Genomic DNA, 27,669 nt, shown 5'->3' with positions numbered 1-27,669 from the left:
AAATAGTGGCCAATCAATGCTCAGTAACTAACTAACGACTATTATTCTGTATAATATGGTGAACAATTTCAGGTTAACGATAAACAATCTCGTTTGCGATCATTTATCGTTAGTCGTTAAAAATCGCTCCGTGTAATAGGACCTTAAATCTGAATCACTGTCTCAATTTCAAGGAGTAGTCCGGGCATTTTGAAAATCCGTCAGCCTGCAGGGACAGGGGGGAATTTCATACAGGGTACGCACTTACCCCTCCCTGTGCCTGCGGAGAGCGTCAGGACCAGCCCGGGGTCACCCGCTGGGCTCCGGGATCTCCAGTATGTACACGTCACGACTCAGCCAATGGTCTGGCTGCTCAGCCAGTCAGTGACTGGGACGGAAAATGCCTTCTGGTGGGGTTCCAAGGCCGGTCCTGCCGCTCACAGCGGGCAAGGAGAGAGGTAAGTGCGTACTCCGTATCAAATTACCCCCTGCCAGCTGCTTGGTTTTCAGAATGCCTGGACTTCTCCTTTAACAATGAATTTTGAAATTTTAGGTCTACTCACAATTCCCTACTGTGTGTCTCCATGTTGTGTATCCTGTTATCTGGAGTGTTCGTTGCATTTAGTGTTCACTACTCACCTGTAGTGATGTTCTCCTTATACTGCTCATCACTTCTGTCATTCGTCTCTTCTTCTTCTTTTACCATCTTGTCTGTGGCATAAATAAAGTTTAGATCCTTTTCTGTAATGATGTCCTCTATATACTGCCCATCACCCTTCATATATGTCTCTTCTTCTTCTTTAACCATCATGTATGTAGCATCAATCGAGTTTTGATCCTTTTCTGCCGTGATGTCCTCCTTATACTGCTCATCACTGCTCACATCTGTCTCTTCTTGTTTTACTATAATGTTTATACCATCAATATAACTAATTTCTTCACCCTGATTTGTGACCTGTGAGAAAATAAAGAAAGGTCAAGATAACAGGAATCTCTGATGCAGAGAGAAGGGTTGAGAATCTATAGGGGATGAGTACAGAAGAGAGGCAGTGTATGGCCCTAACTCTTACCTCCCATTATACACAGACCACACAACATAGGGAAAAGCACAGTAGAAGGGGAGATAAGGGATAATCTTCATACATAGGGGAAGAACATTTACTGAGAAATGGAAGGTGAGAGAACTGGAGCAGATAACAGAAACTCAGGAGTCAGATATCGGTGTATACTTCATTAGGAAGGAGGGGGGCACATAAAGAGGAGAGGAGCCGGGGCCACACATTATATATCCCCTGGCAGCCTGAGCTGTGAGGGGGGAACTGTATTATCCTTTCCCAGAAACCCAAACTCCGACCTAACAAGTATCATTCATATAATAGTGTAGGAGAAACCCCGACTGAGAGCAAGAGCCTCACATCTACACATCATAGGGAACATCTCCATCTACCTGATCCTGTGGGAGAAGAGGACGGGGACATCTCTCTGGTGCTGTTCTCTTACTGGATCTGACTGGAGGGAACACATACAGAGACTGAATTCATTCTTTCCATCCAGATAATACAGAGAGGAGGTGTGTATATAGTCCTGTCTATTACCTGCTGATGGGAGGGGCTGCTGATCCTCCAGCATCACATCCTTGTACTGATCCTTGTGTCCTTCTACATACTCCCACTCCTCCATGGAGAAATAGACCGCCACGTCCTGACACCTTATAGGAACCTGACACACACAATGATCACACAGTCATCCCCCCCCCCTCCAGTGGTGTTACTGTATAATGTCCCAGCATTCCCAGCAGCCACAGTCTCACCTCTCCACTCAGCAGCTCCACCATCTTGTTGGTGACTTCTAGGATCTTCTCTTCCTCCATTTCCTCATGTATCAGGGGCCCCGGGATTGGGCTCAGGGTTCTTCCCCATCCTTCACACCCAGGGGCCCCACAGCGCCCACTAGAGGACTTCTTCACTACTGTGTAATCCTGTGTATGGAGAGACACATTACTATCACTCCATCCATTCCCAGAATCCCTCACCCCTCCAGTCCTATCCATCTGTTATTCCATAGATAAGAATAAGGTCATGATGACATCACTCCCAGAATCCCTCACCTCTCCAGTCCTATCCATCTGTTATTCCATAGATAAGAATGATGTCATGATGACATCACTCCCAGAATCCCTCACCTCTCCAGTCCTATCCATCTGTTATTCCATAGATAAGAATGATGTCATGATGACATCACTCCCAGAATCCCTCACCTCCCCAGTCCTATCCATCTGTTATTCCATAGATAAGAATGATGTCATGATGACATCACTCCCAGAATCCCTCACCTCTCCAGTCCTATCCATCTGTTATTCCATAGATAAGAATGATGTCATGATGACATCACTCCCAGAATCCCTCACCTCCCCAGTCCTATCCATCTGTTATTCCATAGATAAGAATGATGTCATGATGACATCACTCCCAGAATCCCTCACCTCTCCAGTCCTATCCATCTGTTATTCCATAGATAAGAATGATGTCATGATGACATCACTCCCAGAATCCCTCACCTCTCCAGTCCTATCCACCTGTTATTCCATAGATAAGAATGATGTCATGATGACATCACTCCCAGAATCCCTCACCTCCCCAGTCCTATCCATCTGTTATTCCATAGATATGATGTCATGATGACATCACTCTCAGAATCCCTCACCTCTCCAGTCCTATCCATCTGTTATTCCATAGATAAGAATGATGTCATGATGACATCACTCCCAGAATCCCTCACCTCTCCAGTCCTATCCATCTGTTATTCCATAGATAAGAATGATGTCATGATGACATCACTCCCAGAATCCCTCACCTCTCCAGTCCTATCCATCTGTTATTCCATAGATAAGAATGATGTCATGATGACATCACTCCCAGAATCCCTCACCTCCCCAGTCCTATCCATCTGTTATTCCATAGATAAGAATGATGTCATGATGACATCACTCCCAGAATCCCTCACCTCTCCAGTCCTATCCATCTGTTATTCCATAGATAAGAATGATGTCATGATGACATCACTCCCAGAATCCCTCACCTCTCCAGTCCTATCTATCTGTTATTCCATAGATAAGAATGATGTCATGATGACATCACTCCCAGAATCCCTCACCTCTCCAGTCCTATCCATCTGTTATTCCATAGATAAGAATGATGTCATGATGACATCACTCCCAGAATCCCTCACCTCTCCAGTAAGCCGGAAGAGTATCTCTAGGGTCAGGGTTATTATCCTTTCCGCCATCTTGTTTCTGTCTTTCTCCATCATGGACCGGTCACCTGAGAAAGTCAACAGAGGATCTTGTACTGTAGGGGCCTAGATGGAAAGAAGATAAGACATGAGAGGTTATGAGGGAAACATTGATTTATCATAGTTTTCTACCTAATTCCTTGATGTCGGAGGATGATGCTGTGTCCCACCCTCCCATGGTGCAGCAGTGATATCATTATGGATGGTACGTGACTGATCACACCATCACAGGCAGCAGTGGTTAGGAGATGTACTTACTGTTCTCACCACTGTAATGTATGTTGTCATTGTATCTAAGTAGGGCCGTTTTAATACAATGGTGGGCCCAGTGCACAGCCCTCAAGAGTGGGCCCCCCCTTCCCTTTCGGCACATTGTATAATGTACTGAATTTGCCCCCACACTGTATCAGGAGCCCCAATACATACAGTAGTTACCTTATAACACTATTTCCACCATACAGTGATTACATATTACATAAAAACTGCACTAAACAAAACAGAAAGATATCACCAATGATACCATTACATAATACCGCCACATCATGACCCCTAACACTACAACCCTATAACAGAGTGCAGTTACATCCAGTGACTCACCGGGGGCGTCTTCTCTGATCAGAGTCTGTCACCTTTTCTTTTTCTCTCCATCCAGCCTGGGCCACCTTGAAGTCTTCTCCCGGATATGAATCTTCTCTCCAGAATCTGCCAGACAAATATTTTAGGCTCCAACACATACAGTAGTTAGGTCCCTTGTACCCCTATACAGTAGTTACACCCCTCTGTACCCCTACATAGTTACACCCCTCTGTGCCTCCATAGTTTTAAGGTGTCCCTGTAGTATATAGACCCTCATGTGCTCCTTCAGTTATATACAGCCCTCCTGTGCGCTCCCCCATTAGCATATAGCCCCCCTGTGCACTCTCCCCAGTAGTATATAGCCCCCCTGTGCTCTCCCCCAATAGTATATAGCCCCCCTATGCTCTCCCACAATAGTATATAGCCCCCCTGTGCTCTCCCCCAATAGTATATAGCCCCCTGTGCTCTCCCCCAATAGTATATAGCCCCCCTATGCTCTCCCACAATAGTATATAGCCCCCCTATGCTCTCCCACAATAGTATATAGCCCCCCTGTGCTCTCCCCCAATAGTATATAGCCCCCCTATGCTCTCCCACAATAGCATATAGCCCCCCTGTGCTCTCCCCCAATAGTATATAGCCCCCTGTGCTCTCCCCCAATAGTATATAGCCCCCCTATGCTCTCCCACAATAGTATATAGCCCCCCTATGCTCTCCCACAATAGTATATAGCCCCCCTGTGCTCGCCCCCAATAGTATATAGCCCCCCTGTGCTCTCCCCCAATAGTATATAGCCCCCCTATACTCTCCCACAATAGTATATAGCCCCCCTGTGCTCTCCCACAATAGTATATAGCCCCCCTGTGCTCTCCCACAATAGTATATAGCCCCCCTGTGCTCTCCCCCAATAGTATATAGCCCCGCCCTGTGCCCTCCCCCAATAGCATATAGCCCCCCTGTGCTCTCCTACAATAGTATATAGCCCCCCTGTGCTCTCCCCCAATAGTATATAGCCCCCCTGTGCTCCCCCTCAATAGTATATAGTCCCCCTGTGCTCTCCCCCCATAGTATATAGCTTCCCTGTGCTCCCCCATAGTATATGGCGGCGGACGGGGGGGCCCTGCAGGGGGCGCCATGGAGGGGTAAGTAGATTACTCATCCATGGCGCTCCCCCCTGACAGGCCGATGCACGTGCACCATGTGCCCTCTGGTTAAAGCGGCCCTGTATCTAAGTACACAGAGACTGAATGAGACCACAAGAGCATTGGTATCGGTGTGTGTGTGTGTATGTGTGTGTGTGTGTAGGGGGGGGGGGGTTATCAGCATTTTTGTAACATTCAGAAAGTCTTTTGACCCTTTTACATTTTTTTCACATTTTGTTGACGCCTTTTGCTAAGAAAAAAATAAAATGTTCCCCCATCATTCAGCACTCAATATCCTAGAAGGAGAATGTGCAAACAAAATAGTGGAAATTTAAAAAATGTATTAAAGGACAACTCCCACGAAAAAATTTTTTGGCTTATTTAACACACATTACAAAGTTATATAACTTTGTAATGTGGTTAAATACCCGGTCTGGCCCCCTTCCCCCACTTTCCGACCCCCGACCCCGGAAGTTAAAGAATGTATACATTACCTATTACGATCGTCACGGTCCTCTTCTCCCGGGCGGCATCTGGTGACGACGACGTCAGAGCCGGGGGGCGGTCCGGGTCTTCTTCCTCCTCGGCGTCTTCACTGAAAGTGAATGGGACGGAAAAGGCTGCTGGTGCACATGCGCACCAGTAGCCTTTTCATTGGCTGGAGCGCATCACATGGCTTCCAGCTTGCTCAGCCCTGATTGGCTGAGCTTGCTGGAAGCCATGTGATGCGCTCCAGTCAATGAAAAGGCTGCCGGTGCGCAAGCGCACTGGCAGCCTTTTCCATCCCCAGGACGTGGAAGTAAGAGGTATCGCTGGACGGCAGACGCAGGTGGCGGTGAGGCGGACGGCGGCCGAATGGAATGGCGATCGTCACCGGAGGGATGGTGAGTATGGTGTCAGTGTTTTTTTTTTTTGAGGGGTCCCGCCGGAGTTGTCCTTTAAGCAGGCCTGTATTTAGAGTTCATGCTGCCCTAGGCACTTTGCATGCCGAGGCGCCCCCCCCCCCCCCCGGCGAACTAGTGCCCCCTTCCCCTCGGCACTGGCAGGTTACATGCATGGTGTATACCCTGGCACAGCTGGCAGGCCGGCACTCCAGCACCCAGTACTACTGAGCGGCACCCCCCGGCTGTCAGTAGTACTGGGGTGCCCTTTTGCTTGATGCCCGCTCTTCTCATCATCAGACGTGATGGAGGAAGGAAGGAGGGCGGGGACTTAATTTGGGGACCGCTTCTGTCCAGTGTCGGACTGGGGCACCTGGGGCCCACCAATATAGAACCAGTGAAACGCGACATGCTGTCCCGCTCCTTTCCTGGATTTATCTGTATCTGTGACAAATCTCAGAACACCCTCCATTTATACAGCTCTCAGGGTATGCTGGGATTTGTAGTCTCTGAGAGGACAACCCTGTAATAAATCACTGTGTGCAGAGTCTCCTGGTGGCTGCAATCTGTGGGTGACAACCATCAGCCCTGAAGGTCCAGCAATACATCTGTCTACACTGTACTACAACTCCCAGCATATCCTGAGGGCTGCAGACTGTCAGTACATGCTGGGAGTTGTAGTGCATGCAGCTGTTAGGTCCTAGGAGGCTTGGTGGAAGATCAGAATACATAGATCTGTGGGGGCTCAGTGCAGGGAAGTGACCCCAGAACATCACTAATAGGGGATAGAACAAAAACATCTACTCCTATCCCCTATTAGTGATGTTCTGGGGTCACTTCCCTGCACTGAGCCCCCACAGATCTCTGTATTCTTATATGTCGTATAATGCACCTAGGACCCAACTAGAACAGCTGCAGGCACTACAACTCCCAGCATATCCCGAGGGCTGCAGACTCAGTACATGCTGGGAGTTGTAGTGCCTGCAGCTGTTGTAGTTGGGTCCTAGGTGCATCATACACTGGATGATTTGTGGGAGATCAGAATACATAGATCTGTGGGGGCTCAGTATAGGGAAGTGACCCCAGAACATCACTAATAGGGATAGGGGGAGATGTTTTTGTTGTATCCCCTATTAGTGATGTTCTGGGGTCACTTCCCTGCACTGAGCCCCCACAAATCTATGTATTCTGATCTCCCACAAAGCACCTAGTGTATAGGACCCAACTACAACAGCTGCAGGCACTACAACTCCCAGCATGTACTGACAGTCTGCAGCCCTCAGGATATGCTGGGAGTTTTAGTACCTGCAGCTGTTGTAGTTGCATTCTAGTTTAAAAGTTTGTGCTAGTGTACTGTAGTGACCGCGGGGCTGTGTCAGTACACTACCGCAAACAATACACTGACCCTTATAGACCCCATTGGTACACAGGCTCTGCACACTATAGAAGTGATTACAGTGCAGTTACTAATGACTCACAGGTGACGTCTTCTCCGATTGCCGTTGCTCACTTTTTTCTTTCTTCTCCATCTGGTGCAGCATCATGATGACTTCTCCGACCACAACTCGTCTGCAGGCGGGCAGAGCAGGGTGACTGGGGAAGGGAGGCAGCTGGGGGTAACTGGGGAAAGGAGGCAGCTGGGGATGGCAGGAGGAACAGCTGGGGTGATAGGGGGAGGGGGAGAAGCTGGGGAGTAGCTGGAGTGACAGGGGGAGCAGGAGAAGCTGGGGAACAGGGGGAGCAGCTGGGGCGATGAAGGCAGCTGGGGCAATGGGGAGAAGCTGGGGCGACAGGGGGAGAAGATGGGGTGGCAGATGGGAGGGGGATAAGCTGGGGTGACAGGGGGAGGGGGAGAAGCTGGGGAACAGGGGGAGCAGCTGGGGCGATGAAGGCAGCTGGGGCAATGGGGAGAAGCTGGGGCGACAGGGGGAGAAGATGGGGTGGCAGATGGGGTGGCAGGGGGAGGGGGATAAGCTGGGGTGACAGGGGGAGAAGCTGGGGAACAGGGGGAGCAGCTGGGGCGACAGGGGGAGGGGGAGCAGCTAGGGGTGGCAGGGGGAGAAGATGGGAGGGCAGCTGGGGTGGCAGGGGGAGAAGCTGGGGTGACAGGGGGAGAACCTGGGGCGACAGGGGGAGAAGCTGGGGAACAGGGGGAGCAGCTGGGGCGACAGGGGGGCAGTCGGGTTAACAGGGAGGGGAGAAGCTGGGGAACAGGGGGAGAAGCTGGGGCGACGGGGAGGGGGAGCAGCTAGGGGTGGCAGGGAAAGGCGGAGAAGCTGGGTAACAGGGGGAGCAGCTGGGGCGACAGGGGGAGGGGGAGCAGGGGGAGAAGATGGGAGGGCAGCTGGGGTGGCAGGGGAGCAGCCGAAGGGGGGGGGGGGGGCAGAGGGACCAGCCGGGGGGGGGGGCGCAGAGAGACCAGCTGGGGGGGATGCAGAGGGACCAGCGGGGGGGGCGGGGGGGGGGGGGGGGATGGCAGAGGGACCAGCTGGAGGGGGGCGGTGGATTAGCCGGCCGGCAGGGACAAAGGCAAGCTGGGAAGGAAGGTCCCCCTATGCAGGGCCGGCGTGAGCTTCCGGCGCAGACTGTCACACAGGCCGGAAGCTCACATTGCAGCCCCGCGATGCCCAAACTTCCCTGCTCAGCAGCGTGCGTGTGACGTCATCACGCCGCTGCTGAGCAGGGAAGTTCGGGCATCGCGGGGCTGCACTGTGAGCTTCCGGCCTGTGTGACAGTCTGCGCCGGAAGCTCACGCCGGCCCTGCATAGGGGGACCTTCCTTCCCAGCCTGCCTCTGTTCCTGCCGCCCGACTGATCCCTCGGCCGACCGATCACAAGACCCCCCCCCCCCTGCGCACCACCCGGGCGCGGACGTCAGCGGCGGGGCGGCAGAGGGGGTAAAAAAAAAAAAAAATTAAATAAATAAAAAAAGAAATGTGTCCTGCGGGTGCCGCCCCCCGCAGGGCGCCGCCCTAGGCACCGGACCACGGGTGCCTAGTGGCAAATACGGCCCTGCCTTTAAGTAGAAAAACTGAAATTTCACTGACGTAAGTATTCAGCCCCTGTGCTATGACATGTGACATTTAGCTCCTCCCACTTCTGATCATCTCTGAGATGTTTCTGCACCTTGATTGGAGTCACCTGTGGTAAATTCAGCTGATTGGACAAGATTTTGAGAGACTCCGCCCCTGTCTATATAAGGTCTTTCAGCTGAAAAAGTATCAGAGCAAACACTAAGCGGTGAGGAGGAAAGAGCTGCCTGTAAGGCTCACAGACATGTAAATTCTTACATGGAAGAAGATGAACAAGCAGAACTCTTCCTACAGCGGCCAACACACCAAACTAAGTCAGTGGGGAAGAGGAGAAAGGTGAGAGAAGAAACTAACGGGCCTTTTACATGGGCCAAAAATCGTTAAATTGTCTGAATGTGAGCGACAATCTTCTGGTGTAAACGCAGCAACGATAAAACTACGAACGAAAATTCATTCGTATGTCGCTGATCGCATCATATGAGCCGTGACCTGAAAATCATCGTTAATCGATCCAACGTGTTTCAGTGTAAACCCTCATCGTCACAGTATATAGATACGAATGCAATTACGAATATTCACAGAATAAATACAAATGTAATTGCGATCACGTTAACGACTTTTCATAGCGATTTATCGATTATTACACGTCTATCGTTTAAAAGAAAAAAAAATGACATCTATAGGGATCTTACACACTAATGACATCTCCTCAGTGGATGAAGCCGAGACGTCTCCTCCATCTGTCTGATAGAAGTGACCGGCCTCTCCGATTCTCCCTGTACCTCACAGCACCCTGCCGAACCGAAAGCTGAGGTATGATTGGTTGCTATGGGCAACAGAGACTCTTATTACCTCATTGTTGTAATTGATAAATACCGCCCAGTCCTAAAGGGGTTAAATCTTCTGCTGTCCCCCAGATCCTTCCCTGCAGGGACTCCATACATCCCTCCTCCTGCCGAGCCGGACGGTGGAGGCTAGAATGTAGTTGCCAGAGGTAGGTCTTGAGGACCTGTGATGATGTCATGCCCATGTGACCAGCCTCATGTGTGGGAGGAGCTATCTTCCTCTGCTCGGTTTTCTATGAGGCGGCTGGTTTCCCGCTTTTCATGAGGCAGCAGCATAGTGAGTGCAGTGTATATGATCAGCAGGAGGTAAACCACCGTTTTGAGGGGTGTGTGGGTGCTCTGTTATGTGATGCTCTGCAGGGTCAGTGTGTGTGGGTGCACTGTTATGTGATGCTCTGCAGGGAGAGGTTTGTGGGTGCACTGTTATGTGATGCTCTGCATGGACAGGTTTGTGGGTGCACTGTTATGTGATGCTCTGCAGGGAGAGGTTTGTGGGTGCACTGTTATGTGATGCTGTGCAGGGACAGGTTTGTGGGTGCACTGTTATGTGATGCTGTGCAGGGACAGGTTTGTGGGTGCACTGCTATGTGATGCTCTGCAGGGTCAGTGTGTGTGGGTGCAATGTTCTGCAGGGAGAGGTTTGTGGGTGCACTGTTATGTGATGCTCTGCAGGGAGAGGTTTGTGGGTGCACTGTTATGTGATGCTCTGCAGGGAGAGGTTTGTGGGTGCGCTGTTATGTGATGCTCTGCAGGGACAGGTTTGTGGGTGCACTGTTATGTGATGCTCTGCAGGGACAGGTGTGTGGATGCACTGTTATGTGATGCTCTGCAGGGAGAGGTTTGTGGGTGCACTGTTATGTGATGCTCTGCAGGGAGAGGTTTGTGGGTGCACTGTTATGTGATGCTCTGCAGGGAGAGGTTTCTGGGTGCACTGTTATGTGTTATGTGATGCTCTGCAGGGACAGGTTTGTGGGTGCACTGTTATGTGATGCTCTGCAGGGACAGGTTTGTGGGTGCACTGTTATGTGATGCTCTGCAGGGACAGGTTTGTGGGTGCACTGTTATGTGATGCTCTGCAGGGACAGGTTTGTGGGTGCACTGTTATGTGATGCTCTGCAGGGACAGGTTTGTGGGTGCACTGTTATGTGATGCTCTGCAGGGACAGGTTTGTGGGTGCACTGTTTGATGCTCTGCAGGGACAGGTTTGTGGGTGCACTGTTATGTGATGCTCTGCAGGGACAGGTTTGTGGGTGCACTGTTATGTGTTATGTGATGCTCTGCAGGGTCAGTGTGTGCGAGTGCACTGTTATGTGATGCTCTGCAGGGTCAGTGTGTGCGGGTGCACTGTTATGTGATGCTCTGCAGGGACAGGTTTGTGGGTGCACTGTTATGTGATGCTCTGCAGGGACAGGTTTGTGGGTGCACTGTTATGTGATGCTCTGCAGGGACAGGTTTGTGGGTGCACTGTTATGTGTTATGTGATGGTCTGCAGGGTCAGTGTGTGCGTGTGCACTGTTATGTGATGCTCTGCAGGGTCAGTGTGTGTGGGTGCACTGTTATGTGATGCTCTGCAGGGAGAGGTTTGTGGGTGCACTGTTATGTGATGCTTTGCAGGGTCAGTGTGTGTGGGTGCACTGTTATGTGATGCTCTGCATGGACAGGTGTGTGGGTGCACTGTTATGTGATGCTCTGCAGGGACAGGTTTGTGGGTGCACTGTTATGTGATGCTCTGCAGGGACAGGTTTGTGGGTGCACTGTTATGTGATGCTCTGCAGGGACAGGTTTGTGGGTGCACTGTTATGTGATGCTCTGCAGGGAGAGGTTTGTGGGTGCACTGTTATGTGATGCTCTGCAGGGTCAGTGTGTGTGGGTGCACTGTTATGTGATGCTCTGCAGGGTCAGTGTGTGTGGGTGCACTATTATGTGATGCTCTGCAGGGTCAGTGTGTGTGGGTGCACTGTTATGAGATGGTCTGCAGGGGTGTGTGTGGGTGCACTGGTATGCAATGTTCTGCAGGGTCAGGAGTGTGTGGATGCACTGTTGTGAGATGATCTGCAGGGTCAGGGGTGTGTGGGTGCATTGCTTTGGTTGAAAGCCCAGTGCACCCCAGCCGCCAGCAGTGATACCCCCACCCTGTGGCACTGACCGTACCCCTTTGTCCCCTGGACCTTCAGTGCTGGCCACCACAGCCCCCAACTCCCCTTCCCCCCGCCACCTGGACCCCCCCCAGATGATCACAAAGACCGGACACCATCAACCACCCCCACCCAGGACCGCAGTAATGATCCGGCCCTCTGAGTGGCACAACTACACACCCCCCCCCCCCCCCCCCCCCCCCCCCGAACTTACTGATGAATACGGGCTCTGGGCTTCTGCTCCTGAGGTGCTGTAATGATCGACTATGCCCCCCCCCCCCCGGACCTCTACGGTGCTGGCTGTCACAGCCCCTAACCAGCCTGTACCCTCCCCCCCCCTGAGTGGCACAGCTCCCCCCTCACTGATGAAGACGGGCCCTGGGCTCCTGGACAGCTGTAATGATTAATGATCGGGCCCCCCATTCCTGGATTGTTGCCATGGTGCCCAACTGCAGCTTTAAAGGAAGGCCCCAGCGGGTGAGATGGGGGGACCTCACAGTGATGAGTGCCCCTCTGACCGGGAGCCCGATGGAGTGGTGCCCCTTGTATAGCGCCCTGCTTGCTTTCCCCTCTGTCCACCTCCACACTCCCCCTTCCCCTGAACCTCAGAAGTTCAGTGCGCGGGTTCAGAGGTGGGCGGTGCCCGGGAGCAGAGGGTGCACTCCGTACTGCAGGGGTGAAGGACATGTCCCAGGGAGTGCCGGCCACATGGGGACTACCGCCTCCCTGTACAGCCGGCAGCGGAGCGCCCCCAGATGTCACAGCACACTGGCAGCCGGGGGAAGAGCAAGTGGAACGGGTAAATACAGCCCTGCTCCCCGGTCTCTGGAGGAGGCTGCAGGGTAAGGTGATCGCATTGCTACGAGTCCTGGAGCTTTACAGCAGGATCAGGGGGTGCAGTGTAAACCCCCAATCCTGCTGTACAGCCCCATAACCTGCAGCAATGCGATCACCTTACCCTGCAGTTCCCGCGGCCTCCAGAGACCGAGGAGCTCCATGTGAGGCCGGGAGGAGGTGTGTCCAGCTACCCCAGTCCCATCTGGCACCCCCAGCCCCTCCCCCAGCTGCCCCACTTCACTCTGTTCCCCCCAGATGTCCCCCTCTGTCACCACCAGCTGCCCCAGTCCCCACCAGCTGCCCCAGTCTCCTCTGTTCCCCCCAGCTGCCCCAGTCCCCCCCCCTCTGTCGCCCCCAGCTGCCCCAGTCCCCCCCCCCCCTCTGTCGCCCCCAGCTGAAGGGGTTTTTTCTGCTCTCATGGTTCCTGGTCAGGCCACCTCAAGTTCGATCAGGCTGTCCATCACTGCTGATGTCTTCACTGCTAAGATCTAAGGTGGGGTAGTTGGGGACAGTTGGGATGTGGAGGATCACTCCTGAGGTCCTGGTGGGATTACTCCTGAGGGGAAGGGAAAGTAGGGGAGCACTTTTAAGGTTCTGAAGGGTCCAGGGTGGAGGATTGCTGTGGATCGGCAGGGACACAGGGGAGAGTGAGTAGTGCGCTGTGCTCTGCGTTGACACAGCCGGGAGATACAAGGGGTGCTACTCAATCAGGGTACGGGGTGCGCTCATTATTGCAGGGTAGGGTCCGGGTGGCAGGGGTGAGGGTGGGTAAGGGGAACTCATCGTTGCACAGTGAGGTCTGTAAAAGGAACACTGGGGCAACAAATCAGGAGTTCTGGATGCTTTCCTGGTGTGCATCAGGAAAGCATCTGGAGTTCTGGTGCTCCCGTATAGTTCTACGGGGGCGTCTGTGCCAGAATTTCGGATGAAATTAGGACAGAATGTGAAAAATCCTGACCTATTTTCCGGAACAGACGCCCTTCAGAAAAAATCCTGAAGGGTGTCCATGACTAATGTACCCCTATGGGTCTGGAAATCTGGACAGATTTTCCGGATTTGTGACACATGATAGGTGTGTGGGGGGGAGGAGTTGTTTCTTAGCAATTATCACTGCTGGCGAGAATGAGATGGGTGGGGCTGCAAACCTCACTGCTGCGGTCCCGGGGGACTTAGCGATCACCTGGGAGGGGGTGCTGGTGCCTGCAGCTCCATGCAGGCGCCCACCCCGGCCTGTCACATGCACCCAGCCTGGCCTGTCACCAGAATTCCGGACACTTTCCTGATGTGCATCAGGAAAGTGTCCAGAATTCCGGCACTTCCATAGACCTCTATGGGCTGTCTCAGACATCTTTGCGACATATCCCTGCATCGGATACAAAAAAAAACCTGTGAATATAACCTTAATTTTCAAAATAAAGGTATAATATTGATTGCATAAAAAGCCTTGTACACACTATTAGTTTATACAACCAGAACCTGCTGACAGATCATTGTGCAATATTAATCTTTAAATTGTTTGTAATAAAAGTTTATTTAAAAAAAAAAAAAATGGTTTCATGTTTTTATTGGGGTGGGGGAGAGCTGGGGGTGTTGTTTCATTGTGTTTATTGGGGTGGGGGAGAGGTGATCAGCTGCTGATTGGCTGAGCTGACACTGCACAAGTCTTTGCTCAGCCAGTCATCGCCTGCAGCAATGCCCCGCCTCAGCCGCTGAGTGGCTGATGGTAGATTTGAAGAGACAGAGCACAGCACACTAAAAGCTCAGTGTGCTGGGCTCTGGAGAAGGAAGATGTTGAAGGTGAGTATGGAAGCTTTACCCGCACTGCACCCATCCCAGAAAGGAAGGGGGCGTTTAACCCCCCTTCCTTGCGGGGATGGGTAAAGAGTGAGATTGGTCTGGCCACTAGGGAGTTGGTGTGGATACAGTGCATCCTCACAACCCCATCGTGGGCCACATTGTTCAGTATGGCACCAAAAGGGTTAAGTGGAGATGCGATGCATCCTCACTTAACCCCTTGTGTACCGGAGTGTAAGCAGCATCTGGCAAGATGCTGTATATTGTAAGGTGCAAAACACCTTTCAAAATGATGGGTGTTCTGCTCCTGCCCTTTTTTGTGTCTCCCCTCTTGTTTTTCAGATATTGGTAAACAGGCTTGTGACTGATTCGGTGGACAATGTCAATGACCAGTGTGGTCAACGAGGAGTGTGTGTGTGTGTGTGTGTGGGGGGGGGGGTTATTTTTTGAATAAAACATTATTTTTTTCAACTTGTCATCTTTACTTTACAGGCTGACAGATGGCATCCATGAGTCAGGGCTTAGTGTTAGCTGGTATAAAATGGCTAACACTAACCCCACCTTCCCCCATTATTACCCCAGTACCCCGTCTTTTATTTTTCTACATTTTTAAGCTTTAGGCTATGTTTACACTGCGTATGAATCCGGCCGTAGTTCGTACGCCGCCGTACATGTGCGGTCGAAACTACGGGCGTGGGAAAAATCGACATGCGGCCGGATGATACAAACTGAACATACGCCCGTAGTAGAGTTATGCTTCCCTAGCTTGTTTCGTAGTGATCTGAAACAGGTCATTTACTTGGAAATCTTCGCCCAATAAAACACACAGAACCTTTTGGATCGAAAAATCAAGTTCAATTTGGCTGAAATAAGTACTCCGTACGGGACCGCACTGAAATCCACGGCCGTGAGTTACAATATTTCCGTCCTCAAACAATGGTCTTGTTCATTTTTCATGGCGCCGTATACGATCCCGCCGTAAGCTCATACGTAGTGTGCATTGTGCAGGCGTATATCGTATACTTCCAAGCGAACACATCAACCTCAAAACTACGTGCGTATATTCGCGGTTTGCACTACGGACAGAAAAATACGCAGTGTGAACATAGCCCCAAAGTGAATCCGTCAGTGACTGGACCCGAGGTGCTAACAGTGTGTATCCCCTTGTGTGCATTGAACCTGTCTACAAAGCCTCTGTGCAGTGGGATTTTTCCACTTAACAAACAGTCTAACCAAGCGTCAAAGAGGAGTGGTGGCTTGGCATTTGTGCCGCATCTCGGCCCGCCTCACCACTACTTCTTCCTCCCCTTTTTAATGCATATATACCTATTCGCCTGCCTCCTGCTCCCCGATATCATTATGTTGCTAATCGTGCATGCGTTGTTGGGCAGAAGTGCGGTGCACACATGCTGAGGGCCTGAAGCCAATGCCCTCTGCACCCTCCTCTTCCGCCCTATGGTGCATGCAGGAATGGTGTTATCAGGAGCACACCCTCAGAGGGAATTGTCTGTGCAGACGTGCAACAACGTGACTACGACGGGGAGCAGGAGGCAGGCTAATGGGTAAAATGCATGAAAATGGGGTGATGCGGACAGGTGTGGCCCAAATGCCAAGCCAGTACTCTTTGACACTTGGTTAGAGTGCGTTTGTGGGAGTTTAAACAAATTACTGCAGGGAGGCTTTGTAGAAAGTGAACATGCACACCTATACTACACTGTCAGCACCTTGGGTCTGGCCCGGTGCTGACAGATTCCCTTTAAAGCCTGCCTATCAGAAACAACCTCTTTTAGATTATACGGCATGGAGAGAAAGGAGCTGCTGCACCTCACACCTATGGCTGACACTAAGGGTCTGTTCACACAGAGCAAGAACGGCAGAATGCCGCCAGCCTCCGTGTCATAATGACCTTGTATGGGAGGCGCATGCGGCTCCTCTCCCCGCGCTGAAGAATGAACATGTTCATTCTTCAGCGCCGAGAGATGCAGTGTGCACCTCCCATAGAGCGTCATTAAGACACTGAGGCTGGCGGCATTCCGCCGTTCTTGCTCTGTGTGAATGGGCCCTAATGCTTCTCGGCTACATTTAAAAACCAACGCCAGGATGATGGTATATAATTTGATTAAACCATATTGCCTCGTGTACCACGTGCAGGTCCCCTGAGTCCCTACACTACACACTGTCGGTCAGTGACCGCAAACCCCACAAAGCGAGCGCAAGCAGGGAAGGGAGGCCATAGAATGGTCCTGCAACCTCTTTTAGATTACTTTATTATTTCCAGTCTGGAGAGCAGGAGAGGTTTTCTACTGCTCTGAACAGTTCCTGACACGGACAGAGGTGGCAGCAAAGAGCACTGTGTCAGACTAAAGAGAATACATCACTTCCTGTAGGACATACAGCAGCTAATATATACTGGAAGGTTGGATGTTTGTTAAGGAAATTACATATCTCTGGCACTAACCCTTACAATACCCATGTGCTGACATCTCTCCTGCCTGTATAATGTGGCAGATGGATCAGTGAGTTCCATCCACCTCCCATTCTCCTTGTAGATGGATCAGTTCCCTCTGTGTGGTGCAAGGAGGACTGTGGCTGTCTCTCTCTCTCTCTCTGAGCTTGTCAGGCTCAGCTTTTTAGTGAGTGATGAGTTGCCATGTAGGTTACCAAAGCCCCCCACCCCCAATCTCTGACAACCAGGGACTCCAGGGGTAGGACCTACCTCTGGCAACTACATTCTAGCCTGCTCACAGTAAATGAGCTAGATTCCGGACTCCAGGGGTAGGACCTACTTCTGGCAACTACGGGCTTCAGGGGTAGGACCTACCTCTGGCAACTACATTCTAGCCTGCTCATAGTGAATGAGAGATTCCGGACTCCAGGGGTAGGACCTACTTCTGGCAACTACAGGCTTCAGGGGTAGGACCTACTTCTGGCAACTACGGGCTCCAGAGGTAGGACCTACCTCTGGCAACTACATTCTAGCCTGCTCATAGTGAATGGGCTAGATTCCGGACTCCAGGGGTAGGACCTACTTCTGTCAACTACGGGCTCCAGGGGTAGGACCTACCTCTGGCAATTACATTCTAGCCTGCTCACAGTGAATGGGCTAGATTCCGGACTCCAGGGGTAGGACCTACCTCTGACAACTACATTCTAGCCCGCTCACAGTGAATGAGCTAGATTCTGGACTCCAGGGGTAGGACCTACTTCTGGCAACTACGGGCTCCAGGGGTAGGACCTACCTCTGGCAACTACATTCTAGCCTGCTCACAGTAAATGAGCTAGATTCCGGACTCCAGGGGTAGGACCTACTTCTGGCAACTACGGGCTTCAGGGGTAGGACCTACCTCTGGCAACTACATTCTAGCCTGCTCATAGTGAATGAGAGATTCCGGACTCCAGGGGTAGGACCTACTTCTGGCAACTACAGGCTTCAGGGGTAGGACCTATTTCTGGCAACTACGGGCTTCAGGGGTAGGACCTACCTCTGGCAACTACATTCTAGCCTGCTCACAGTGAATGAGCTAGATTCCGGACTCCAGGGGTAGGACCTACTTCTGGCAACTACGGGCTCCAGGGGTAGGACCTACCTCTGGCAACTACATTCTAGCCTGCTCACAGTGAATGAGCTAGATTCCGGACTCCAGGGGTAGGACCTACTTCTGGCAACTACGGGCTCCAGGGATAGGACCTACCTCTGGCAACTACATTCTAGCCTGCTCACAGTGAATGAGCTAGATTCCGGACTCCAGGGGTAGGACCTACTTCGAGCAACTACGGGCTCCAGGGGTAGGACCTACCTCTGGCAATTACATTCTAGCCTGCTCAGTAGAGAACAGTCTAAATTCTGTACTTCAGGGGTAAAAATTACTTTTTAGCAACTCCTGGGGTAGGACCTACCTCTGGCAACTACATTCTAGCCTTCTCCTACTGAATGGGCTAGATTCCGGACTCCAGAGGTAGGACCTACTTCTAGCAACTACATTCTAGCCTGCTCATAGTGAATGGGCTAGATTCCGGACTCCAGGGGTAGGACCTACTTCTAGCAACTACATTCTAGCCTGCTCATAGTGAATGAGCTAGATTCCGGACTCCAGGGGTAGGACCTACTTCTGGCAACTACGGGCTCCAGGGGTAGGACCTACCTCTGGCAACTACATTCTAGCCTGCTCATAGTGAATGGGCTATATTCCGTACTCCAGGGGTAGGAGCTACTTCTGGCAACTACAGACTCCAATGGTAGGACCTACCTCTGGCAACTACATTCTAGCCCGCTCACAGTGAATGAGCTAGATTCCGGACTCCAGGGGTAGGACCTACTTCTGGCAACTACAGGCTCCAGGGGTAGGACCTACTTCTGGCAACTACGGGCTCCTGGGGTAGGACCTACCTCTGGCAACTACATTCTAGCCTGCTCAGTAGAGAACAGTCTAAATTCTGTACTTCAGGGGTAAAAATTACCTTTTAGCAACTCCTGGGGTAGGACCTAGCTATGGCAACTACATTCTAGCCTTCTCCTACTGAATGGGCTAGATTCCGGACTCCAGAGGTAGGAGCTACTTCTAGCAACTACATTCTAGCCTGCTCATAGTGAATGGGCTATATTCCGGACTCCAGGGGTAGGACCTACTTCTGGCAACTACGGGCTCCAGGGGTAGGACCTACTTCTAGCAACTACATTCTAGCCTGCTCATAGTGAATGGGCTATATTCCGGTCTCCAGAGGTAGGACCTACCCCTGGCAACTACATTCTAGTCTCAACCCGAGCCGGACAGGAGCCGTGTGCTTCCCCTGTGCTTCCAGGACCTGCCATGATGTCACAGTCATGTGATCAGTCACATGGAGGAGGAGGAGTCACATGATCAGGGGCTGCTGCTCAGTGTATGCAGGACTCTGCTGTGCTGGATGAGCTGAAGTGATGTGTATGCAGCAGAGCTGTGTGTGTGTGATGTGTGTGGAGCAGAGCTGTGTATGTGTGTGTTATATATGCCTGCAGCAGAGCCCTGTGTGTAATGTACATGTAGCTGAGCTGTATATGTGTGTAATGTACATGTAGCTGAGCTGTATGTGTGTAATGTACATGTAGCTGAGCTGTATATATGTGTAATGTACATGTAGCTGAGCTGTATATGTGTAATGTACATGTAGCTGAGCTGTATGTGTGTAATGTACATGTAGCTGAGCTGTATGTGTGTAATGTACATGTAGCTGAGCTGTATATGTGTAATGTACATGTAGCTGAGCTGTATGTGTGTAATGTACATGTAGCTGAGCTGTATATGTGTAATGTACATGTAGCTGAGCTGTATATGTGTAATGTACATGTAGCTGAGCTGTATATGTGTAATGTACATGTAGCTGAGCTGTATATGTGTAATGTACATGTAGCTGAGCTGTATGTGTGTAATGTACATGTAGCTGAGCTGTATATGTGTGTAATGTACATGTAGCTGAGCTGTATATATGTGTAATGTACATGTAGCTGGGCTGTATATGTGTGTGTAATGTACATGTAGCTGAGCTGTATATGTGTAATGTACATGTAGCTGAGCTGTATATGTGTGTGTAATGTACATGTAGCTGAGCTGTATATGTGTGTAATGTACATGTAGCTGAGCTGTATATATGTGTAATGTACATGTAGCTGGGCTGTATATGTGTGTGTAATGTACATGTAGCTGAGCTGTATATGTGTAATGTACATGTAGCTGAGCTGTATATGTGTGTAATGTACATGTAGCTGAGCTGTATATGTGTGTGTAATGTACATGTAGCTGAGCTGTATATGTGTAATGTACATGTAGCTGAGCTGTATATGTGTGTAATGTAGATGTAGCTGAGCTGTATGTGTGTAATGTACATGTAGCTGAGCTGTATATGTGTGTAATGTACATGTAGCTGAGCTGTATATGTGTGTAATGTACATGTAGCTGAGCTGTATATGTGTGTAATGTACATGTAGCTGAGCTGTATATGTGTAATGTACATGTAGCTGAGCTGTATATGTGTAATGTACATGTAGCTGAGCTGTATATGTGTAATGTACATGTAGCTGAGCTGTATGTGTGTAATGTACATGTAGCTGAGCTGTATGTGTGTAATGTACATGTAGCTGAGCTGTATATATATGTAATGTACATGTAGCTGAGCTGTATATGTGTGTAATGTACATGGAGCTGAGCTGTATGTGTGTAATGTACATGGAGCTGAGCTGTATATGTGTGTAATGTACATGTAGCTGAGCTGTATGTGTGTAATGTACATGTAGCTGAGCTGTATATGTGTGTAATGTACATGTAGCTGAGCTGTATGTGTGTAATGTACATGTAGCTGAGCTGTATATGTGTAATGTACATGTAGCTGAGCTGTATATGTGTGTAATGTACATGTAGCTGAGCTGTATGTGTGTAATGTACATGTAGCTGAGCTGTATATGTGTGTAATGTACATGTAGCTGAGCTGTATATGTGTAATGTACATGTAGCTGAGCTGTATATGTGTGTAATGTACATGTAGCTGAGCTGTATATGTGTGTAATGTACATGTAGCTGAGCTGTATATGTGTGTAATGTACATGTAGCTGAGCTGTATATATGTGTAATGTACATGTAGCTGAGCTGTATGTGTGTAATGTATATGTAGCTGAGCTGTATGTGTGTAATGTACATGTAGCTGAGCTGTATATGTGTGTAATGTACATGTAGCTGAGCTGTATATGTGTAATGTACATGTAGCTGAGCTGTATGTGTGTAATGTACATGTAGCTGAGCTGTATATGTGTGTAATGTACATGTAGCTGAGCGGTATGTGTGTAATGTACATGTAGCTGAGCTGTATGTGTGTAATGTACATGTAGCTGAGCTGTATGTGTGTAATGTACATGTAGCTGAGCTGTATGTGTGTAATGTACATGTAGCTGAGCTGTATATGTGTGTGTAATGTACATGTAGCTGAGCTGTATATGTGTAATGTACATGTAGCTGAGCTGTATATGTGTGTAATGTACATGTAGCTGAGCTGTATGTGTGTAATGTACATGTAGCTGAGCTGTATATGTGTGTAATGTACATGTAGCTGAGCTGTATATGTGTGTGTAATGTACATGTAGCTGAGCTGTATATGTGTAATGTACATGTAGCTGAGCTGTATATGTGTGTAATGTACATGTAGCTGAGCTGTATGTGTGTAATGTACATGTAGCTGAGCTGTATATGTGTGTAATGTACATGTAGCTGAGCTGTATATGTGTAATGTACATGTAGCAGAGCTGTATATGTGTAATGTACATGTAGCTGAGCTGTATGTGTGTAATGTACATGTAGCTGAGCTGTATATATGTGTAATGTACATGTAGCTGAGCTGTATATGTGTAATGTACATGTAGCTGAGCTGTATGTGTGTAATGTACATGTAGCTGAGCTGTATATATGTGTAATGTACATGTAGCTGAGCTGTATATGTGTAATGTACATGTAGCTGAGCTGTATGTGTGTAATGTACATGTAGCTGAGCTGTATATATGTGTAATGTACATGTAGCTGAGCTGTATATGTGTAATGTACATGTAGCTGAGCTGTATATGTGTGTAATGTACATGTAGCTGAGCTGTATGTGTGTAATGTACATGTAGCTGAGCTGTATGTGTGTAATGTACATGTAGCTGAGATGTATGTGTGTGTAATGTACATGTAGCTGAGCTGTATATGTGTAATGTACATGTAGCTGAGCTGTATATGTGTGTAATGTACATGTAGCTGAGCTGTATATGTGTAATGTACATGTAGCTGAGCTGTATGTGTGTGTAATGTACATGTAGCTGAGCTGTATGTGTGTGTAATGTACATGTAGCTGAGCTGTATATGTGTAATGTACATGTAGCTGAGCTGTATATGTGTAATGTACATGTAGCTGAGCTGTATGTGTGTAATGTACATGTAGCTGAGCTGTATATATGTGTAATGTACATGTAGCTGAGCTGTATATGTGTGTAATGTACATGTAGCTGAGCTGTATATGTGTGTAATGTACATGTAGCTGAGCTGTATATGTGTGTAATGTACATGTAGCTGAGCTGTATATGTGTAATGTACATGTAGCTGAGCTGTATGTGTGTGTAATGTACATGTAGCTGAGCTGTATATGTGTAATGTACATGTAGCTGAGCTGTATGTGTGTAATGTACATGTAGCTGAGCTGTATGTGTGTGTAATGTACATGTAGCTGAGCTGTATGTGTGTAATGTACATGTAGCTGAGCTGTATATGTGTAATGTACATGTAGCTGAGCTGTATATGTGTAATGTACATGTAGCTGAGCTGTATGTGTGTAATGTACATGTAGCTGAGCTGTATATGTGTAATGTACATGTAGCTGAGCTGTATATGTGTAATGTACATGTAGCTGAGCTGTATATGTGTAATGTACATGTAGCTGAGCTGTATATGTGTGTAATGTACATGTAGCTGAGCTGTATATGTGTGTAATGTGCATGTAGTTGAGCTGTATGTGTGTAATGTACATGTAGCTGAGCTGTATGTGTGTAATGTACATGTAGCTGAGTTGTATATGTGTAATGTACATGTAGCTGAGCTGTATATATGTGTAATGTACATGTAGCTGAGCTGTATATGTGTGTAATGTACATGTAGCTGAGCTGTATATGTGTAATGTACATGTAGCTGAGCTGTATGTGTGTAATGTACATGTAGCTGAGCTGTATGTGTGTAATGTACATGTAGCTGAGCTATATATGTGTAATGTACATGTAGCTGAGCTGTATATGTGTAATGTACATGTAGCTGAGCTATATATGTGTAATGTACATGTAGCTGAGCTGTATATGTGTAATGTACATGTAGCTGAGCTATATATGTGTAATGTACATGTAGCTGAGCTGTATATGTGTAATGTACATGTAGCTGAGCTGTATATATGTGTAATGTACATGTAGCTGAGCTGTATATGTGTAATGTACATGTAGCTGAGCTGTATATATGTGTAATGTACATGTAGCTGAGCTGTATATGTGTGTAATGTACATGTAGCTGAGCTGTATATATGTAATGTACATGTAGCTGAGCTGTATATATGTAATGTACATGTAGCTGAGCTGTATGTGTGTAATGTACATGTAGCTGAGCTGTATATATGTGTAATGTACATGTAGCTGGGCTGTATGTGTATAATATACATGTAGCTGAGCTGTATATGTGTAATGTACATGTAGCTGAGCTGTATGTGTGTAATGTTTATGTAGCTGAGCTGTATGTGTGTAATGTTTATGTAGCTGAGCTGTATATATGTGTGTAATGTACATGTAGCTGAGCTGTATATATATGTAATGTACATGTAGCTGAGCTGTATGTGTGTAATGTACATGTAGCTGAGCTGTATATGTGTAATGTACATGTAGCTGAGCTGTATATGTGTAATGTACATGTAGCTGAGCTGTATGTGTGTAATGTACATGTAGCTGAGCTGTATGTGTGTAATGTTCATGTAGCTGAGCTGTATATGTGTAATGTACATGTAGCTGAGCTGTATGTGTACACAGTAGAGCTGTATAGAAAGATGCAGACAAGGTCTATAGCTTGACTTCTGTGTATAATCTATATATAATAACGATTTTGAAGCAACAATTTGGCTTTTATAACAATCAGCGTTTAGAAGAATAAATAGTTTTAGGATCGCTTAGCCCATCTCACACATAGGGTGAATCTTTAAAAGACTCTTTACACTGAACGATCTGCAAATTTTTAGCGAACGACCAACGACAATTTGAGAACATGATGAAAGATCACAATGAACAATTTCTCACTCGTGGCTTAATCGTTTGCTGTGTTTACACGAGCCGATTATCGCTCAATGTGATCGTTATTGTAAAAATTCAAACGATAATTGTTTCGTATAAACGCACCATTAAACAACACAATGTAAATCAAATGTCTGTGAAATCAAACTGTCCACTTATGCTGCGTTTACATGAAGCGATAATTCGCCCAATCGATCGTTTAACGATTTTGAAGCAATGATTTGGCTTTTATAACCATCAGCGTTTAGACGAATAAATCGTTAGAAAAATCGTTATTGCGATTGCTTAAGCCCATCTTTCACATAGGGTGAATCTTTATAAGACTGTTTACACGAAGCGATCGGTGAATTTTTAGGGAATGTTGAACGACGATTTGAGAACATGTTGAAAGATCAAAATGAACGATTTCTCGCTCGTCGCTTGATTGTTCGCTGCGTTTAAACGATCCAATTATCACTTAAATGCGATTGTGCGATCAAACGTGCTCACACTGGTGGTAGCAGGAGACATACTCTACACCCCATACAAGTGGCTCAGGTAGTGCAGCTCATCCAGGATGGAACATCAATGCGAGCTGTGGCGAGAAGGTTGGCCGTGTCTGTCTGCGTATGTCCAAACATAGTCCCAACAGCACCAAACTAATGTTTCATCAAAATGAGAAGATGCACGCCTCACCAGACTGGATTCCCGTCCGATCAAAGTCCAAAATGAAAGATATGGAGACAGGAAGCCTAAGGAAGTGATGGGGGCTTCAAGGGAAGCGACCGCCTTAGCCAGGAGGGAGGGAAGGTAAGAGTTGGAGATATGTGAGGTAATGGTAGAGGCCGCGATGCTGAGGGAGGCGGTGTGAGGCCATAGAGAGACCCATAGTAAACTCAGAAGGTGTCCGCAAAATGGGAGTGTCTGTCCCAGCATGAGAAAATATTACTTTACTGAAAGAGTAGTAGAGGCTTGGAACAAACTTCCAGCAGATGTGGTAGGAAACTCTACAATAACTGAATATATACCTGCCTGGGAACAGTGGCGGATTAAATGTACCCTGGACCCCGGGCTGTCCACCCTACCTGCCCCCCCCCCGGTCAATCCGCCCACATTATAATCCACTACTGCCCCCCACCCCCCCAATGCTGTCCCCAATAAACACTGCCTGCCTCCCCTCCCTGCTGGCCCCAATAAACACTGCCTGCCTCCCCTCCCTGCTGGCCCCAATAAACATAATGTTTGGTCCCTTGCTGCACAGAGGATGTCAGGAGAGGAGGGGGCTGATCTTATAGGGGAGGTCACAGCAGCACAGAGGATGTCAGGAAAGGAGGGGGCTGATCTTATAGGGGAGGTCACAGCAGCACAGAGGATGTCAGGAGAGGAGGGGGCTGATCTTATAGGGGAGGCCACAGCAGCACAGAGGATGTCAGGAGAGGAGGGGGCTGATCTTATAGGGGAGGTCACAGCTGCACAGAGGATGTCAGGAGAGGAGGGGGCTGATCTTATAGGGGAGGTCACAGCAGCACAGAGGATGTCAGGAGAGGAGGGGGCTGATCTTATAGGGGAGGTCACAGCAGCACAGAGGATGTCAGGAGAGGAGGGGGCTGATCTTATAGGGGAGGCCACAGCAGCACAGAGGATGTCAGGAGAGGAGGGGGCTGATCTTATAGGGGAGGTCACAGGGTCCCAGCAGCACAGAGGATGTCAGGAGAGGAGGGTGCTGATCTTATAGGGGAGGTCACAGCAGCACAGAGGATGTCAGGAGAGGAGGGGGCTGATCTTATAGGGGAGGCCACAGCAGCACAGAGGATGTCAGGAGAGGAGGGTGCTGATCTTATAGGGGAGGTCACAGCAGCACAGAGGATGTCAGGAGAGGAGGGGCTCATCTTATAGGAGAGGTCACAGCAGCACAGAGGATGTCAGGAGAGGAGGGGGTTGATCTTATAAGGGAGGTCACAGCAGCACAGAGGATGTCAGGAGAGGAGGGGGCTGATCTTATAGGGGAGGTCACAGCAGCACAGAGGATATCAGGAGAGGAGGGGGCTGATCTTATAGGGGAGGTCACAGCAGCACAGAGGATGTCAGGAAAGGAGGGGGCTGATCTTATAGGGGAGGCAGTAGCGAAATTTGGTGGGGGGCAAGGGGGGCGGTCGCCCCCGGGCCCACTCAGACAGGGGCCCACTGAGGTCTTAGACAGTTAATGCTATTGCTTTTGCAGACAGCATTAACACGTCAGTAGTGGCCGGAACTGTATGCGCTCGCACTCCTAATGAGCGCATACAGTTCCGACTGGGCCAGGATGTGATTGACACAGCATCAGGAGCCATTGGCTCCTGGCTGTGTCAATCATTCTTGTGGCCGGAGGCAGCGTTATGCCTCCAGCCACAAGAGGCTGCGCTCCGCATCGGCGCACGCCCCCCGAACTGCAGCGCCCACCCCCTCCTTTATGCCTCTCTTGCGACCGCAAGCACGGTCTTGCTTGCGGCCGCAAGAGGCAATCTTGCCCCTGTCTGATGCGTCGCTCCCTGGGGGATTCCCAGGGAGCGCACGTATCAGGAACCTTAGTGCGCGTCGCTGGGACTTCCTGTACCGGAAGTCCCGGCCTGGGCGCACACTCAGCTTCCGGATGTGTGCGCTGCCCGGGAATCCCCCAGGGAGGGACGCATCAGCTGGGGGCAGAAGAGAGGACAGCAGCGACGGGGGAGCGCTTGTTAGGTGAGTTGTGTGTTTGTTTTTTTTAATCTGCTGTGCAGGGGGCAAACTATAAGGGGGGATACAGGGGGGGAGCCATCTACAAGGGGGGAATACAGGGGAGGGGAGCCATCTATAAGGGGGGATACAGGGGGGGAGCCATCTACAAGGGGGGAATACAGGGGAGGGAGGCCATCTATAAGGGGGGATACAGGGGGGAGCCATCTATAAGGGAGGGATACAGGGGAGGGGAGCCATCTATAAGGGGGGGATACAGGGGGGAGCCATCTATAAGGGAGGGATACAGGGGAGGGGAGCCATCTATAAGGGGGGGGGGATACAGGGGAGGAGCCATCTATAAGGGGGGGGGGATACAGGGGGGGAGCCATCTATAAGGGGGGATACAGGGGAGGGGAGCCATTTATAAGGGAGGGATACAGGGGAGGGGAGCCATCTATAAGGGAGGGATACAGGGGAGGGGAGCCATCTACAAGGGGGGAATACAGGGGAGGGAAGCCATCTATAAGGGGGGATACAGGGGGGGAGCCATCTACAAGGGGGGAATACAGGGGAAGGAGGCCATCTATAAGGGGGGATACAGGGGGGAGCCATGTACAAGGGGGGAATACAGGGGAGGGAAGCTATCTATAAGGGGGGATACAGGGGGGGAGCCATCT

General features: G+C 49.4%; 2 protein-coding genes across 2 annotated transcripts in view; one reads left to right on the top strand and one right to left on the bottom strand.

Annotated features, from left to right (window-relative positions):
• LOC138786760 (zinc finger protein 84-like) overlaps nt 1-27,669 on the top strand; it is a 790,489-nt gene that overhangs the window by 735,579 nt on the left and 27,241 nt on the right. The window lies entirely within an intron of this gene.
• Nucleotides 1-27,669, bottom strand: part of LOC138787615 (zinc finger protein 420-like) — a 42,431-nt gene that overhangs the window by 1,197 nt on the left and 13,565 nt on the right. The window contains exons 4-5 of the mRNA XM_069964956.1: nt 3,208-3,336; nt 619-934 (exon numbers count right to left, since the gene is read on the bottom strand). Coding sequence (XP_069821057.1) covers nt 619-934; nt 3,208-3,336 — 445 coding nt within the window. The remainder of the gene's footprint in view (nt 1-618; nt 935-3,207; nt 3,337-27,669) is intronic.

Source organism: Dendropsophus ebraccatus, chromosome 3, assembly GCF_027789765.1.
Source record: "Dendropsophus ebraccatus isolate aDenEbr1 chromosome 3, aDenEbr1.pat, whole genome shotgun sequence".
In the NCBI taxonomy this organism is placed as follows: Eukaryota; Metazoa; Chordata; class Amphibia; order Anura; family Hylidae; genus Dendropsophus; species Dendropsophus ebraccatus.
The sequence above is the reverse complement of the archived record's forward strand: the minus strand, read 5'-3'. Positions and strand labels throughout refer to the sequence as shown.